The sequence below is a fragment of the Xenopus tropicalis genome, chromosome 5 (assembly GCF_000004195.4).
Source record: "Xenopus tropicalis strain Nigerian chromosome 5, UCB_Xtro_10.0, whole genome shotgun sequence".
In the NCBI taxonomy this organism is placed as follows: Eukaryota; Metazoa; Chordata; class Amphibia; order Anura; family Pipidae; genus Xenopus; species Xenopus tropicalis.
Window position 1 is genome coordinate 12893047 of NC_030681.2, and position 19102 is coordinate 12912148.

The window sequence follows — 19102 nt, forward strand, 5'->3', positions numbered from 1 at the left end:
CGCGAGTTTTTCGTAGCCATTACGAAAGTTGCGCAAAGTCGCGATTTTTTCGTAGCGTTAACACTTGCGCGCAAAGTCGCGCCTTTTTCGTAGCGTTAAAACTTAAAAGGCGCGACGTTTCGCACAAGTTTTAACGCTACGAAAAAATCGAACTTTGCGCAACTTTCGTAATGGCTACGAAAAACTCGCGTTTTTTTCGAAAAAATCGTAAAGACGCCGAAAAAATCGCAAAAAATACGAAAAAAATCGCAAAATTACCGATCATTACGAAAAAAACGCAATCGGACGCATTCGGCCCGTTCGTGGGTTAGTAAATGTGCCCCTAGGAATATACAATAAATGTCTGTAGATTTAACATGGAATAGTGAGAAGAGTAGGGAAGGTGAGCAACAGTAACAATAATTTTACTGTTTTTAATTAATTTTTACAATAATTGATTCCCAATTCTTCATCTTTTGTCAGTTTCCAGTACCCAACAATAGCTGCAGGCTGTCAAGGAAGCTAAAGGCCATAGTGCTATGCATTATTATAATATCAATAATTCTGCTTTACAAAGTCAGTGCCGAAGAGGGGTGCTATAAAACAGAGGTGGGTGGTACATAGGGGAAACTAGGTGCAAGGAGTCTTATACTTACTACCTGCTTAGCATTAAAGATAGGGCTCATTTGCACCTGTTAGCAAGCTGTTCTGTGCCTTATGTTAGATTCTATCCAGCACAGAGATAGGGTACAGCATTAGTAATGAGCGAATCTGTCCCGTTTTGCTTCGCCGGAAAATTTGCAAATGATTTGGGAAACAGATTTTTATTCCCAATTTTATCGAATTGTTGCTGCGACAATTACAAAAAGTTGTGATTTTCAGCCAAAACCCTGCAAAATCTCTTCAAGTTTTGCTACAAAAGCAAAAGGGAAGGGACCTTTTCCATGAACTTGGCAAGTTAATATTGCAAATTGTCGAGTTTGGATTTTTAGGCATTTAAATGCATGAAAAAGCCACAGCGTTTTTGTTCTCTGCCACTTTTTCAAAAACAAATTTGAATCAAGTTGAAAATTCTAAATCGATGGTGAGCAAATGAGCCCCTTCATTTTCACAGAATATCTTGTATCAAACTAAATACTCTGTATGAAAACTTAACATAAGTATTAATCTAAAAATTATTTTCTTTGAAAGAAACAAAGGGGAAAGTGTCATTAAATTTGTAAATGTAAAGAAAAAATTTGCACAAATAAGAATAAAAATTTTAATTTCACAATGTAATATTCTTTGTTAGACTGATGTTGTACTGCAGATACTCTTTGGGAGCAAATGTAACTTTTCCAGTAAGAAATCGGTAATGGTGGCTACACAATTTTTGGATTTGTAAAAGCAACATCAAATAACCACAAAGGCAAAAAGTTTCCCCCCAAAGTTTATAACTAGTGATAAGCAAATTTTTTCGCTAGGCATGTCACCATGGGCAAACTGTGAAAAATCGGCTTATAAAAGTTTGTTGCGTGTCAAAAAAAGCTGCAATCGCATCAAATTGGGCGCAATCACGTCAAAATAGACGCGGTTGCAGCAAAATAGGCGTAATCGCATCAAAATAGGCACAATCACATCAAAAAAAGACATGCACGACAAAACAACATGCAGGCGACAAAAAAAGAGGCAGGCGACAAAAAAGTCACTCGACAAAAGCGTTTCACAAATTTTCTTGTTGTTTCGTGAATTTTCTTGCCGTTTCGCAAATTTTTCCGTGAATTAAACGGGACAGATTCACTCATCAATATTTATAACACCATTTTCCTACCTTTAAAAAGACGTGGGCAACAAAAAAAAGACACGGACGTTAAAAAAAAAAGACGTTGGGGACATAAAAAGTCGTGCGACAAATGCATTTCTCAAATTTTCTTGACGTTTCTCAAATTTTTCACCAAAGCGAAACGAGACAGATTCGCTCATCACTATTTATAACACCATGTTACTACCCTTAAAAAGATGCAGGCAACAAAAAAAGTTGTTTTTCAAAGGCGTTTTGTGAATTTTCGTGTTGTTTCGTAAATTTTCGGTGAAGTGAAATGAGACAGATTTGCTCATTACTATTTAAACACCATGTTCCTACCCTTAAAAAGATGTGGGCAACAAAAAAGCTGCGCGACAAACGCGTTGTAAATTTTCTTGTCGTTTTGCAAGTTTTCTTGTCATTTTGCAAATTTTTTAGCGAAGCAAAACTGGACAGATTTGCTAATCACTATTTATAACACCATGTTCCTACCCTTAAAAAGACGTGGGTGACAAAAAAAACATGCAACAAATGCGTTTTGCAAATTTTCTTGTCTTTTTGCAAATTTTCTTGTTGTTTCAAGAATTTTCTTGTAGTTTTGCAAATTTTTTGGCAAAGCAAAATGGGACAGATTTACTCATCACTATTTATAACACAAAAAAGTAGTGCAACAAACGCGTTTCGCGAATTTTCTTGTTTCACTAATTTTCTTGTAGTTTTGCTATTTTTTTGGCGAAGCAAAACGGGACAGATTCACTCATCACTATTTATAACACGATGTTCCTACCTTTAAAAAGACGCGGGCGACAAAAAAGTAGTGCGACAAACGAATCTTTTGCTGTTTCGCAAATTTTCTTGCCGTTTCGCAAATTTTATGGCGAAGCGAAACGCGTCAGATTCGCTCATCACTGCTCAAAAGCTTTCAGATTTGTTTCTAGCCTCCAATCAAATGAGATTTTATTCTAAATATAATGGTAATACAAAAGTGTTTTTTCATTGCTAATGGCCTGAGGATTAAAGGTAGCAATGCATACACTATATATGTGTCGTTTTGCTGCTAGACTTTGAGCTTTCAAATAATTGTCTTCAAATTTTACACATTTCTGATTTTTTTTTTCCTTTAACGTGACCTTATCAAACACGCCGTGACACTTGTAAGGAAGCAGTGTGAGCATTTCTTAGCCCCGGCAATACTAACGTATGGGATTGAAGCCGTAGAAATGAAAAATGTGACCATTTTGTTATGGCAAATGATAGTGGAATTAGTCCCTGACAGCTTCAAACCTTGGACTTTATCGCAAGTAAAAGATGAAATACAGGTTACGTCCCTACCATTTTTTTCACATAAAATATATTTATGATTGAGAGAAAAATAGGGGGAGTCGCATCGCTAAAATTGTCTGGAGAAAATAATTTAGTACATATATTTCATGGTCTAAACACACATTACTATCAATCTGCTTAACTAGTCCTATAGGCTGAATTGATTTTCTAATACTCAAAAAAGAAGGTTTTAAGCAGAATAAGTTTGGCTTTGGATGCTGACGGATTAGCCGAGGGGTTTATAGTGGGGAAGGATTATATATGCTCGGCGCATGGGGTTTGATTGAGGGGATTGAAATTCCCAAAGTAGATTGTTGCTGATATGCCCTGATATAGTGCAATAACATTGTCATTAGATGAAGGGAAAATTCTGTAATATATTTTGTTAAATTGTGTTATGGGAGTGAAGTTAACAGGGTGAGTTTAGAAACGGCACTGGGAAAAAAGGAAATTTCAGATGAATTTTTCCCATCTGTAAATAGATATTAAGGACCAGTCAGTTAGTTAAGCTATAACATTATAGCATAGCATTAACCTGAAAATACTGATACAATTATAAGGCAGATTTACAACATTTTAAACTGGTGAATCCAGTATCAGTTTCATATTGTTGTGAGCTATTAACCCGTTGTGCTACTACAGGTACGGGACCTGTTATTCAGAACGCTTAGGACCTGGGGTTTTCCGGGTAAGGGATCTTTCCATAATTTGGATCTACATAACTTAAGTGTGCTAAAAATCACTTATATATTAAATAAACCCAATAGGATTGTTTTGCCCCAATGAGGGGTAATTATATCTTAGTTGGGATCAAGTACAGGTACTGTTTTATTATTACAGAGAAAAGGGAATCATTTAACCATGAAATAAACCCAATAGGGCTGTTCTGCCCCAATAAGGGGTAATTATATCTTAGTTGGGATCAAGTACAGGTACTGTTTTATTATTACAGAGAAAAGGGAATCATTTAACCATTAAATAAACCCAATAGGGCTGTTCTGCCCCCAATAAGGGGTAATTATATCTTAGTTGGGATCAAGTACAGGTACTGTTTTATTATTACAGAGAAAAGGGAATTATTTAACCATTAAATAAACCCAATAGGACTGTTCTGCCCCCAATAAGGAGTAATTATATCTTAGTTGGGATCAAGTACAGGTACTGTTTTATTATTACAGAGAAAAGGGAATCATTTAACCATTAAATAAACCCAATAGGGCTGTTCTGCCCCAATAAGGGGTAATTATATCTTAGTTGGGATCAAGTACAGGTACTGTTTTATTATTACAGAGAAAAGGGAATCATTTAACCATGAAATAAACCCAATAGGGCTGTTCTGCCCCCAATAAGGGGTAATTATATCTTAGTTGGGATCAAGTACAGGTACTGTTTTATTATTACAGAGAAAAGGGAATCATTTAACCATTAAATAAACCCAATAGGATTGGGTTGGGCTTTCAGGTGTATATAGGAGGGCAAATAGGCATTTACCCCCTAATTCACGGGCAGCAGTGGACAATATGCCCTGTATGCCATTAGCCTTAATAGGGAGGGGAGTGCAATCCACCCCTGTGACTGAGGATGAATAATCAGTAGGTAATATATGGATAAAAAGAGTTAAATCCCCTTATTAGATTTTCCCTCCAAGTTCTGTTAACAAGCCTTGTACCTGTGACCTGGATATCTGGGCGGGATGTGTTCCTTATTGGCCCTGGCGGGTGGTGACCACTTCCTGCGATAGTTTGCATGTATAGTTTAGTATGTGGGAGCAGGTAGCATCTCTTTCATTGGACTTTCACTTCAGGAAGGAGTGAGTGTTTCTAAGGTAGCATAGAACTTGGAGTTAGGCCCTTGGTAAAGTTATGAACCATGGCCAAGTGAATGAGGCCAATTCCTGCCAAGTATTGGGGCTCATTTATAAACACTGGGAAAATGTGCACCTCAGCAGTAACATAACCCATAACAACCAATCAGTGGTTAAATTTTTACAGCCAGCTGGAGGTTGAACACTAAAAGCAAACATCTAATTGGTCCCTGTGAGTTACTGCCCAAGTCCACAATTTTTTTTGGTTGCCCGTGTCTTTTTTTACATGACCGTGCCCATTTTTTTATGCAACCGCACCCAATGTTGACATGACCGCGCCTATTTTGACGCAACAAATTTTTCCACAGTGAATTTTCTCAAAGAAGTTTCTCAAAACAATTTGCCAATGGCGAAATGCGGAAATTCGCTGTGAATCCTTGCCTGGCGAAAAAATTTGCTCATCACTAGGTGAGAGGTATAGCTCTGATGTTACTGTTGCTCTACACCAGTTAGATGGGAGCTAGTCCTGGGTGGGTAAATAAAGGTCCCCATACACGGGCCAATTCTATCTGCCAATATTGGTCCCTTAGACTGATTCGGCAGCTTATCGGCCCATGTAGGGGCACAAACGAGGGGCCTGGCCGACCGATATCTGGCCTGAAATTGGGCAGATATCGATCGGGCAGGTTAGAAAATTCAGTGGATCGGGGACCGCATCAGCTCGTTGATGCAGTCCCCGAACCGACTGCCCCTGGGCCAAAAGATTGAATTATTATTTTTTTTACCTACACGCTCCCCGATATCGCCCACCCGTAGGTGGGGATATCGGGTGAAGATCCGCTCGCTTGGCAATCTTGCCAAGTAAGCAAATTTCAACATGGATGGGGACCTTAAGGGTTACAGTAAGATTGTACAGCCACTTCATGCTCTATCCGCCCATCAGTATTGACTGGCACCACAAAGGCACAGTGGGCAGCACAAGGTCAGGTTTCCGTCTCAGATATGGAAGTTTTCTTCAACTGTCAAAGCTTAATTCAGAAAGCTAATAGCTTCGCCTCCGCTATTTATCACAGCAATAAATCCGTCCCACCTGAAATGTGAGGAGCTTGCTTTCTATTTGGCATTTTGCCCTGTTGGAATTGAAGGGTTAAAATAAAGAAGGGAAAAGTTAAGGTCAGAAAATATATTTTTGAAACCCCTTTGAAGCCATTTCGGACTCTAAGAGGTTAATCCCAATTCCAGGGAATGAAGAAAAAGAAAAAAAAAAGGTTTTCTAAATGTCAGTGGAGATCTCTCGCTGCGGAACTGCTGACTTTGTACTCCGGTCCCCCCTCGCTGGGTGTAAATCCCACGGCCGGGCAAGGAGAGCAGAGGGAATGAGTATGGAGCTGAGGGGGGGGGGCACAGCCAGGTCTCTAATTGAATTAAAACCTGGGTGACACCAGTGCCGACACCTGTCCAATTACAGACAGGCCTAGGTGTTTACGGTCGCTCTACGAGCGCTGAGACGATGACAGAAATCATTCCGCCCACAGATTAACATAATGAAGGGGAACAGATTACAGTGAACGCCGGCCAAACAGAGCTATTGGCAGTTCAGGAAAAAAAGATAAAATAAAAAAAGGAAATTAGTTTGCGGAAATTCAGTATGTAAATAATAACGGTACACACTCCGTCGGCCAACATTTGCCCTTTATGTGCTTTGTTACTAGCAAATGAATGGCTTTGCGTTGGCAAATGTCAACATACGGGGCTCAGCATAGCGTAGGCGCAATGGCCCTAGCATTGTAATAAACCCAAATTTAGCTGACAATAGTCACATCACACTGAGAGCTTTACTGCCTGTGTATAAAGCCATATATTTCCTATTATTGGTTGCAATTGAAATACCTTGAAAGTCCATGCTAGGTAAACGCCTACTTTACAACAGGGTAGATGGCAGGGGTCATTTACTTTACCAATGGGAAAATGGTTTATATAGTGATGAGCGAATCTGTCCCATTTTGCTTCACCATAAAATTCACGAAACTGCGAACAATCCGCAAAATGCATTTATGTGACTTTTTTGTCGCCCGCATCTTTTTCTTGTTGCCTGCCCATTTTGACGCAACTGCGCCCATTTTTGGCGCAATAGCACCCAATTTGACGCGACTGTTTTTTTTGACGTGTGACGAATTTTCTGCGGCAATTTTTCGCTGAGGTTTTGTGAAACAATTCGCCAATCGCGAAATGCGGAAATTCACTGAGAATCCATGCCTCGCAAAAAAATTTGTTCATAAAAAAGTTCCATAAACAAATTGGCAAATTGTTTTGCAGATGTTGTGAAAAGTATTGGCGCAAAAAATTAGTGGTTGCGTCCAAAAAGGGCACGTTCAGACACGCTGTACCCGCATTTTTGCCATTTTTCTGAAACAGGAGAGATTCGCTCATCACTAATCGTAAATAATAGATGGTACTATTTGCAAAACCCTTGTAACACCCTGCCGGGATTTGAACCAGGAACCCACTGCTTGCTGTGCAGTTTCCTTGCCTCACACCTATTTGGGCAGGATTGCTGGGTTCCTGGTTCACGTCAATAATATCCTTAGTTATCCAGGCAGGAATGATGGCTACAGGTTCACCTGTCTTGAATTTTTAATTATCCAGCCTTTAAACCCCTACCTCCCAGTTTCTCCCACGCCCAATATAGGTCTATCTATTATAGTTCCTGGGTGGGCATTTGGTCCTGTGTGTCTGGTTCTGGCCCCTGCCTGTATCCTGACTTTAAGTGAACTCTGCCTGGACTGACCCCTTTGCCTGTTTGACTTTGCCTCTGGATCCTGATTCTGTACTGCACTACTGTTCTGGTTTTGACCCGGCATGCCTAACTCTAAATCTAGTAAGCTCCCTTAGTCCTCCTGTAATGATCCGGTTCCTTTGCTTGCTCACTCAGAACCTTTGCCCTGATCCTCTCGCTTTAAGACCTGGCGGCACCCGAGTAGCGTTGGGCTCCACCCGAAGCCAAAGGTGGCTGTTATAGGCAGAAGTGTGAGTTGTGACCGGGACCTTGGCAGTTGTTCTGGGTTTTGGGTAGGGATGTAGCAACTAATTCGCGCGAACATCGGGTGTTCGCAAGTCCGCAAATTCGCGAACTTTTGGCGATATTCGCCATTTGGGTTCGCCTTAGCTGGCGCCAAATTTTGACCTCTCACCCCAGACCAGCAGATACATGTCAGCCAATCAGGCAGCTCTCCCTCCTGGGCCACCCCCCCCCTTGGACCAGTCCCTTCCATATATAAACCGAAGCCCAGCAGCCATTTTACATTCTGCCTGTGTGTGCTTGAAGAGATAGTGTAGGGAGAGAAGCTGTGATTGATTTGAGGGAAAGTTTAAGTAGGATTTCTGGCTAGTAATCTACTACTGCTCTGTATTTGTGTGGGGATAGGAGCTGTGCATTCATTTCAGGGAGAGTTTAAGTAGGATTTCTGGCTAGTAATCTACTACTGCTCTGTATTTGTGTGGGGATAGGAGCTGTGCATTCATTTGAGGGAGAGTTTAAGTAGGATTTCTGGCTAGTAATCTACTTTCTACTGCTCTGTATTTGTGTGGGGATAGGAGCTGTGCATTCATTTGAGGGAGAGTTTAAGTAGGATTTCTGGCTAGTAATCTACTTTCTACTGCTCTGTATTTGTGTGGGGATAGGAGCTGTGCATTCATTTGAGGGAGAGTTTAAGTAGGATTTCTGGATAGTAATCTACTTTCTACTGCTCTGTATTTTTTGTCTAAATAACAATTTGTCTAAATAACAATAATAATTCCGTGTCCAGAAACATCACCTGAGTGACGGTTTTCCACCAGCAATAAAATATTCCGTATCCACTACTGTATACGTTGCCCTTGCAGGCCTTGTTGCCCGGTGTCTGCAACCAAGTGCCACCTAGCTGTGTGATCTTTTTCACAATTTGTCTAAATAACAATAATAATTCCGTGTCCAGAAACATCACCTGAGTGACGGTTTTCCACCAGCAATAAAATATTCCGTATCCACTACTGTATACGTTGCCCTTGCAGGCCTTGTTGCCCGGTGTCTGCAACCAAGTGCCACCTAGCTGTGTGATCTTTTTCACAATTTGTCTAAATAACAATAATAATTCCGTGTCCAGAAACATCACCTGAGTGACGGTTTTCCACCAGCAATAAAATATTCTGTATCCACTACTGTATACGTTGCCCTTGCAGGCCTTGTTGCCCGGTGTCTGCAACCAAGTGCCACCTAGCTGTGTGATCTATTTCACAATTTGTCTAAATAACAATAATAATTCCGTGTCCAGAAACATCACCTGAGTGACGGTTTTCCACCAGCAATAAAATATTCCGTATCCACTACTGTATACGTTGCCCTTGCAGGCCTTGTTGCCCGGTGTCTGCAACCAAGTGCCACCTAGCTGTGTGATCTTTTTCACAATTTGTCTAAATAACAATAATAATTCCGTGTCCAGAAACATCACCTGAGTGACGGTTTTCCACCAGCAATAAAATATTCCGTATCCACTACTGTATACGTTGCCCTTGCAGGCCTTGTTGCCCGGTGTCTGCAACCAAGTGCCACCTAGCTGTGTGATCTTTTTCACAATTTGTCTAAATAACAATAATAATTCCATGTCCAGAAACATCACCCAAGTTGTTGTTGTTTTGTAAAAATAAAAAAAATGCCAGGCAAAGGCAGGCCGCCACGCAGAGGCACTAGGGGCCGTGCTGCTATGATATCCTGTGGCCCTAGGAAATTGCCCAGTGTTCCGAAGGCACTTACCCTGAACTCCCAAAATGCTGAAGAGGTAGTTGACTGGCTTACACAGCACACCCCATCCTCTACCGTTTCTAACTTTGCCACAACATCCTCATCCTCCTCTGCTATGGACACCCCACCTACCACTTCCTCCACCACCGCCGCCCCTTCTTCATTGGAGTCAGAGGAGTTATTTACTCATGAGTTTGTTGAAATGAGTGATGCGCAACCATTATTGCCAGAAGAAGATGAAGGAGATGAGGACGTTACACCAGATATAACTCAGGCAGGCAACACAACAGAGATGGACATAAGGTGTGATGAGGTCCCCGCTGCTGCTGCCTTCTGTGAGCTGTCAGAAGAAATTGATGCATCTGAGGAGAATGATGATGAGGAGATTGATGTTTTGTGGGTGCCCACAAGAAGAGAGCAAGAGGAGGATAGTTCAGATGGAGAGACGGAGAGTCAGAGAGGCAGGAGGAGAATAAGACTTAGAAGAAGCAGGGACAGCTCGCGGGGAACAGTAGGGCAACAACATGAATCGGCACCTGTGGTCAGCCAGCCAACGCACCCGCCAGCTTCTACTGTTACCGCTAGAAAGCCCGCATCAAAAGGCTCAGCAGTGTGGCATTTTTTTAATGTTTGTGCCTCTGACAAAAGCGCTGTAATTTGCAATGAGTGCAGTCAGAAACTGAGTCTTGGGAAGCCCAACACCCACTTAGGTACAACTGCTATGCGAAGGCACATGAACGCCAAACACAAAGCACTATGGGAGCAACACCTCAAAGGCAGCAGCCAAACTCAAAGCCACCCTCCTTCTGGTCCAGCATCTTACTGCTCTACCTCTGCTGTCCTTGACCCGTCTCAACCACCCTCCACTCCGCCTTCCACCTTGACCACAAGTTCTTGCTCATCTGCCCCCAGCCAAGTTTCTTTGAGGGCCATGTTTGAGCTTAAAAAGCCAATGCCTCCGAGTCACCCCCTTGCCCGGCGTCTGACAGCTGGCTTGTCTGCGCTCTTAGCCCGCCAGCTTTTACCATACCAGCTGGTGGACTCTGAGGCCTTCCACAAATTTGTAGCAATTGGGACACCGCAGTGGAAGGTACCCAGCCGCAATTTTTTTCCCCAGAAGGGAATACCACACCTGTACCAGCATGTGCAGAGCCAAGTCACCGAATCTCTGTCATTTAGTGTTGGGGCAAAGGTCCATATGACTACTGACACATGGTCCTCCAAGCATGGTCAGGGCAGGTATGTCACCTACACTGCCCACTGGGTGAATCTGGTTATAGCTGGGAAGCAGGGAATGCGTGGTTCAACAACAGTGGAGTTGGTGTCACCTCCACGGGTTGCATGCGGGTCTGCCACCACCTCTACTCCTCCTTTGCTCTCTAACTCATCTTCTAAGTCATCTTCTAACTCGTCTTCTAACTTGGCTTCTTCCTCGGCTTCTTCCTCCTCTGCTGCTGTGTCCTCCACACCTGTGCACCCCCAGCTTCCCATAGGCTATTCGACGTGCCAGGTACGCCGTTGTCATGCTGTCTTGGGCATGACGTGCCTGGAAAGCAAAAACCATACTGGATCTGCACTCCTGTCATCTCTGCACTCACAGGCCGATCGGTGGCTGACCCCACACCAACTGAAAATTGGAAAAGTGGTGTGTGACAACGGAAGCAATCTGTTGGCAGCACTTAGACTGGGCAATTTAACACATGTGCCCTGCATGGCACATGTTTTAAATTTAATAGTCCAACGGTTTGTCTCAAAGTACCCAGGATTGCAGGACATTCTCAGGCAGTCCAGGAAGGTGTCTGGCCATTTCAGACGTTCCTACACAGCCATGGCACGCCTTGCTGACATTCAGCGGCGGCACAACTTGCCAGTAAGGCTTTTAATTTGTGACAGCCAGACTCGCTGGAATTCAATGCTCCTCATGTTTGAACGTCTGCTGCAACAACAAAGAGCCATTAACGAATATCTATTTGAACTGGGTGGTAGGACTGGATCTGCAGAGCTGGGGATTTTTTTCCCCCATTACTGGGTGCTTATGCGTGATGCCTGCAGGCTCATGCGCCCTTTTGACAAGGTCACAAATATGGTTAGTCGCACTGAAGGCACCATCAGCGACCTAGTACCCTTTGTGTTCTTCCTGGAGCGTGCCGTGCGACGAGTGACAGATGAGGCCGTAGACCAGCGTGACCAGGAGCAGGAAGAGCATGATTTCTGGGCGGAATCACCAGAACGTTCCCAGGCACCTGCTGCAACGCAGGGAGAGCTGTCAGAAGTGGAGTCAGAGGAGGAAGGTGGCTTTATGGAGGCGGAAGACCAACAGGAGCAGGCTTCCCGGGGGGCTTGTGGTCACCTTTTGGGGAGCCCTGGTCTTGTACGTGGCTGGGGGGAGGAGACGGTGGTGGATGAGGACGTAGTCCTTGATAACGAGGAAGGGGAGATGGATACCTCTGCATCCAACCTTGTGAGAATGGGGTCTTTCATGCTGTCATGCCTGTTGAAGGACCCCCGTATCAAGAGGCTTAAGGAGAAGGACCTGTACTGGGTGGCAACGCTACTAGACCCTCGTTACAAGCATAAAGTGGCAGAAATGTTACCAACGTACCACAAGTCCGAAAGGATGCTGCATTTCCAAACCAGCCTGCAAAACATGTTGTACAATGCTTTTAAGGGTGATGTCACTCCACATTCCAGGGGCAGGGCTGCCGGTAATCCTCCCACGAGCACACCTGCAAGGACAATGCACTTTGGCCACTCTGTAACGTCAGACATGCAAAGTTTTTTCAGTCCAAGGCAGCGCCAGAACCCTTCTGGATCCACCCTCAGAGAACGCCTCGACCGGCAGGTAGCGGACTACCTGGCATTAACTGCAGATATCGACACTCTGAGGAGCGATGAACCCCTGGACTACTGGGTGCGCAGGCTTGATCTGTGGCCAGAGCTGTCACAATTTGCCATAAACCTCTTGTCTTGCCCCGCCTCAAGTGTCCTCTCAGAAAGGACCTTCAGTGCAGCAGGAGGGATTGTAACTGAGAAGAGAACTCGCCTAGGTCACAAAAGTGTGGATTACCTGACCTTTATTAAAATGAATGAGGCATGGATCTCGGAGGGTTACTGCACGCCGGAAGACTTGTTCTGACTGCCCATGCAGCTGTCCTTCTCTGCAAGTCGCTTGACTCCACTCACAGCTGTCCTTTAGCGTCCTCCTCCTCCACCGTACAAACTAGGGTGCAAATCCTACTGGTTTGAGGCATGGATCTCAGAGGGTTACTGCACGCTGGAAGACTTGTTCTGACTGCCCATGCAGCTGTCCTTCTCTGCAAGTCGCTTGACACCACTCACAGCTGTCCTTTAGCATCCTCTTCCACCACCGTACAAACTAGGGTGCAAATCCTACTGGTTTGAGGCATGGATCTCAGAGGGTTACTGCACGCCGGAAGACTTGTTCTGACTCCCCATGCAGCTGACCTTCTCTGCACGCCGCATGACTCCACACACAGCTGTCCTTTAGCGTCCTCCTTTTTGAACAGGTAAATCCTGAGTTTTTCTGGCCTCTGTGCTTCAGTGGCTGCGACAAAAAAAACATAATTTTTCAGGAATGTACACATGCCTGATTTTTCAGGGTTCTGCAACAGCGGCAAAATTGTATCTTTTATGGTCACCGCAGGTGATCAATAAAGTAGTCCAAAACTGGGCCCGCACTGCAGAATCAGTGTTTTTTGGTTCACTTCACTGACATTGAATTGCCTCTGCCTGACCGTGCACGTGCGCACAAGCACGGTGACTGCTAAACACACCACTACAGAAATATTCCCATCGACAGGACGAACATCCTGGAGGTGACAAGCAACTAGTAAAAACTATTATTCGCTCACTTGACGGTATCATTAAAGCTTTTTGCGTTTTTTTTTCGTTGCAGTAAACGCGGCGTTTTGTCTTTGTGTGTGAACCGGCCCTAACCTTTACACGACTTGATTGGCATGTAGACGCCGGACGTTTTAAAGCAGTTTATTATACAAGTTTAGGAATGTAGTGTGATTTGTGCCCTTTACAGCACAAAACGCAACGCTGTGTCAAAAACGTATTTTTCAGAGACATTTTTGCCCTTGATCCCCCTCCAGCATGTCACTGTCCAGGTCGTGGCACCCTTTAAACAACTTTAAAATCAGTTTTCTGGCCAGAAATGGCTTTTCTAGGTTTTAAAGTTCGCCTTCCCATTGAAGTCTATGGGGTTCGCAAAGTTCGCGAACGTTCACACTTTTTGGCGGAAGTTCGCGAACGGGTTCGCGAACTTTTTTTGCGAGGTTCGCTACATCTCTAATTATTATGGGTGTGGGAGAAACTGGGAGGTAGGGATTTAAAGGCTGGATAATTAAAGATTCAAAACAGGTGTGTGTAAATAGAGAGCACCCGTAGCCATCATTCCTGCCTGGATAACTAAGGATATTATTGAAGTGAACCAGGAACCCAGGAGTCCTGCCCAAATAGGTGTGAGGCAAGGAAACTGCACAGGAAGCAGTGGGTCCCTGGTTCAAATCCAGGCGGGATGTTACAACCCTCAGTCAAAGGGTGAACAAATTATCCAATTTAGAACAACTTAAATGCAAAAGACCATCAATAATTATGAGTAAGCACCCCATAAGGCATGAAACACATTCGGCTGCTTCTTGTACTTAGAAATGACTTTTTGAATTTTACTTCCCACTACTGCACTAATTGTTGATGGTCTTTTGCATTTAAGTTGTTCGTCATTGATTGGACCCCGGAGGGGTCTGGCTACGCTCCATACCTCGCACCAATACAAGAACTCAGCGCCATTGGGAGCAAGGGATTCATGTTCTTACCACTTGCCCACTGGTGCTCCCTAACTTGCCCATATGAATGACACGCAACTAGGGATGCACCAAATCCAGTTTTTTGGGTTCGTCCGAACCCCCGAATCCTCTGTTAGGGCTTTGGCCAAATACCGAACTGAATCAGAATCCTAATTAGCAAATGCTAATTAGGGTTTGTAAGGGTTAAACATTTTCCACTTAATGTGACAAAAAGTCACGTGATTTTTAGGATTCGGTTTGGCCAGGGCTGGATTCAGCCAAATCCAAATCCTGCCAAAGAAGGCCAAATCCTTGGCGAATACTGAACCGAATCCTGGATTCAGTGCATCCCTACGCACAATGAGGGGGGATCGGAGGTGAGATCCGTACATGCCTTCCCCACCTGGCCCTGGAGTAAATGCAAGTCTCTGTAATCTATTGTGTAGCACAGAGCCCTGGGGCAATTCATCTACCCTACAGGGCATGTTGCAAAGGGCAAAAACATGGCAGATTGCGCTTTTTTTGGCAATTTGTTCCTGCCTTGCATGTAGTAAATGACCCCTTTTACCCTGTTAGGGGTGAGAAAATTTTTTTGCCTGATACAGATTAATGGCGAAATTCACGTTTCTGCAAGTGGTGACAATTTTTGCAAATATAATTTTGGCATGGTTTTGTTTGGTTTGGAGAAAAAAAATCAAGTTTTTTCCATGCAGGGAAAAAATGCCAGTTGACTTCAGTACATTAGGTGAGTAAATTGTTTCACCTGGTGCAGATTCACAGCAAAATTTCTGTTTCTACAAATGGTGAGAATTTTTGTGAATCTATGCTAGAATTTTGCCATCATTTCTGTTTGGCTGGGAAAAAAAGTCAAGTTCTTTTTATGCAGAAAAAAAAACACAAGAAAAAACTCCTGTTGACTCAAAGGCATTTGGTGCAAGAAAAATAAAAACACCAACTGCCTCTGATACATTTGGCCTGAGGAAAACGCCTCTTTCTCAAATTTTTCAGCGGTTACAAAAATTGCTAGATCAGTGAAATTAGGCACAATGGCTTTAACGGACAGAAACCTGAAACCATTTCAACGCATAGCACTTTGCCTATTGATTGTACATCAAACCTTATGTAGATTTCATTGATGAGAAGTGCTGTCTCTTAAAGGGAAACTCCACCCAAAGACAACTTAAGCTTTTTGAAAAGTAAACATAATTTCAAGCAACTATGCAATAATATGGTTTGGAACAGTTCCCTAAGCCCCGCCCCCTGTTCCCCTGCTGATCTGGCTGACTACTTTGTGACTCAAATAAAATGTAACAGTAGTCGTCTGTCCTCAGCCTGCCTCCTCCCAATCCCACAATCCCCTGCTTAACACGTGATGTCAATGAGGAAGGGAACATCCCAGTGCAATGCATTGTGGTACAGTATCTAGTAGAATTAAGTCTAAAACAACTGGACTTTTCTGAGTTTTTCTTGAAAACGTTTCACCACCCATCCGAGTGGCTTCTTCAGTTCAAATGACTGGTAGGGAATTCCCCGGTATTTAAACCCTTGAGGGTAGTAGAGTCACAGACATCCAATCACAATGGTTCCATTGAACTTGTTCAGTTAGGTGTTGGCTGAAACTGACAGGTGTAAGAAGGTATGATCCAATCACAATGGTACCAAGATTCTCATTGATGAATGGCGCATTGACATCTTTACCCCGGTGGTTTCAAAACAGTTCACACTTCCAGTCATGTACTTTGAAGGATTAACACCTTCATCAATGAGAATTCTACTAGATACTGTATATCATGACCTGGATGAATGAGAATCTTCATAGACAATGCATTGTGGGTTATGTAGTTCCTGCATGCTGTCTGTAAGCTGTGGAGCAGTTGTTACAATTTGTAACATTGATGTTTTAGTCCCTCCTCCCCTGCCAGGATTTGAAAATGATGCAGAAATAGAACTATTTTTCAGCTGGATTTTTGGTATTTATTCCTACTTTTGGAAGGAACAAATTACAGTGATAGGGATATAAAGGGTTTCTATATTGAGTGGGGCTCTTTAACAAATTTTGTAAGTAAATAAGCCTTCATATAATAAATTATTGTCGAATGTTTTCCTGAACTGAAAATCACTGATTTCAAATGTGAATATTTTGATCAACTTTTCCCTCTTTTCCCCCCCTCCCAGGCACCCTGAAAGGCTTGCTCCCCTTCAGCAAGTACGCCGTAACTCTCTCGCTCTGCACCTTGGCAGGGTGCAGTGAAATGCCGACCGTTCTGCGCATCTCCACTCTTCAGGAAGGTAAAAGTAATTTCAGAGGTCTTGACTCCCCCATCTCAGTCATGAATAATAAAAGAGTGAAGCGAGATGCTGCAAAGCCATTTGCTACAAAGCTCGGACCTAATTTGATGACAAAGTGCATTGCCAGACTGTAATTGCACCATTTTTTTGGGGGGTGCTAAAATGAATCAAACTCCATACCCTTTAATGACATGCATCTTTAATAGATGTAATGCAGATTAATGGGCTTTTTAATTGCTGTTACATTGTTCATGCAAGAGCCTTGTCATTAATACGAAGCATCTGAAAGATTAATGAAAGCTTCCCCGTTTTACTATGGCTCGGAAGTAAATCCAGAGACAGACTGACTAAAAAGAATTGATTGTATGGCACAGTATGAAACTGAGAATCAAATGCTTTGCTTTCCATGGTCTCTTTTAACTGCTAAACCCCAGCACCGGCAACAGTTATTCCTAGATGATACAACTACCGAATGCTATTGGCTTTGTCTATCAATCACTTTAACATGTGCCCTATTCATACAAGAGCCTTTCCTCCTTTTCCTTTCTCAAAAATAGTTTATTTTCTTGGTTAATTGTCCCATGATATTGTCCCCATGGTATTGTCCCCATGGTATTGTCCCCATGATATTGTCCCCTTGGTATTGTCCCCATGGTATTGTCCCCATGATATTGTCCCCTTGGTATTGTCCCCATGGTATTGTCCCCTTGGTATTGTCCCCTTGGTATTGTCCCCTTGGTATTGTCCCCATGATATTGTCCCCTTGGTATTGTCCCAATGATATTGTCCCCTTGGTATTGTCCCCATAGTATTGTCCCCTTGGTATTGTCCCCATGATATTGCCTTATGATATAACCTTGTTTCATGGAAGTTGAGATAGATAAAAAAAAAGTCTAAGGGGACGATTTTCTAATCCACGAAAGGATCGATTGTGTCCGAATGCGTTTTTTTCGTCATGATCAGTATTTTTTGGGATTTTTTCGTCGCCGTCGCGACTTTTTCGTAGCCGTTGCGACTTGCGCAAATTGTTGCGACTTTTTCGTAGCTGCCGCGAAAAAATCGGAAAGGTTTGCCCGCTGTTTACTCTAGCGCTCAATACGAAAAAGTTGCAACAATTCGCGCACGTCGTAATGGCTACGAAAAAGTCACGGCGGCGACGAAAAAATCACAAAAAATACAAAAAAGTTGCAAAATGTTCGTTTCCAATCTGATTTTTTCCCATTCAGGATTCGTGGATTAGTAAATCAGCCCCTAAAGTTTTATCTCCAAAAATAATTTGCTGTTCACTGGTTGCCTTTATACAAACTGCTTCATTGTGTAATAACTGCAAGAAGTATACGATGAACAGTGATGAAAAGATTCAAAAAACAGAGAAAACGGCACAAAAAAATTTTGGGCGCACGTCGTTTTTTGACATTTTTAATTTTCTTACTTTATACAGTGAGTTTTGTTGCCCGTTTTATTGAAATAATGCCAATGCCGAGATGCAGAAATTCACCGCAAATCCATGCCTGCCAGAAAAAAAAATCGCTGAAAAATGTGCAAAAGATTCCTGAAATGATGAAAAATCTGCAAAACGGCAAAATTTCACGTGGCAAAAAAAAAAATTTGATGCGTGCATCATTTTGAAGCACGCAACAATTTCTTTTAAACTTTTTTTTTTACATTTTTTTACTTTCTACAACAAATTTTGTTGCCCATTTCTCTAAATAATCCACCAATGCCATATGTGGAAATTCACTGCGGATCCATGCCTGCTGAATTATTTCACTGCTAATAATCCCTAATTATGAAAAATATTATGGAAAATGTGTGAATCTTTAAAAAGATTCACGGAACAGTGAAATTCACCGCAAATCCATTCCTGCCAGAAAAAAATCGCTGAAAAATGTGCAAAAGATTCCCAAAATGATGAAAAATCTACAAAACAGCGAAAATTTCACGTGGCTTCATTTCGAAGCACGCAACAATTTTTTTTAACCTTTTTTTTTAACCTTTTTTTCATTTTTTTACTTTGTACAACAAATTTTGTTGCCCATTTCTCTAAATAATCCACCAATGCCATACGTGGAAATTCACTGCGGATCCATGCCTGCTGAATTATTTAATAATCACTAATTATGAAAAATATTATGGAAAATGTGCGAATCTTTCAAAAGATTCATGGAACAGTGAAAAATCTGTGAAACAGCAAAAATATCATGTGGCAAAAAAAAAAAAAAAGTCACAATTTTGCACCTATTTTGATGCTACCACGACTTTTTTTTACGCGTCCATGACTTTTTTTCACGTGCGCCAATTTTTTTCGCATTCACTGCAAGAATGGTTCCAAAACA

At 42.6% G+C, this 19102-nt stretch overlaps 1 protein-coding gene across 1 annotated transcript in view; it reads left to right on the forward strand.

The window, feature by feature from the left end:
- The window catches only part of ush2a (usherin), a 510724-nt gene that overhangs the window by 220622 nt on the left and 271000 nt on the right, over positions 1 to 19102 (forward strand). Inside the window, exon 30 of the mRNA XM_031902040.1 lies at positions 16653 to 16766. Within this exon, the coding sequence (XP_031757900.1) occupies positions 16653 to 16766 (114 nt within the window). The remainder of the gene's footprint in view (positions 1 to 16652; positions 16767 to 19102) is intronic.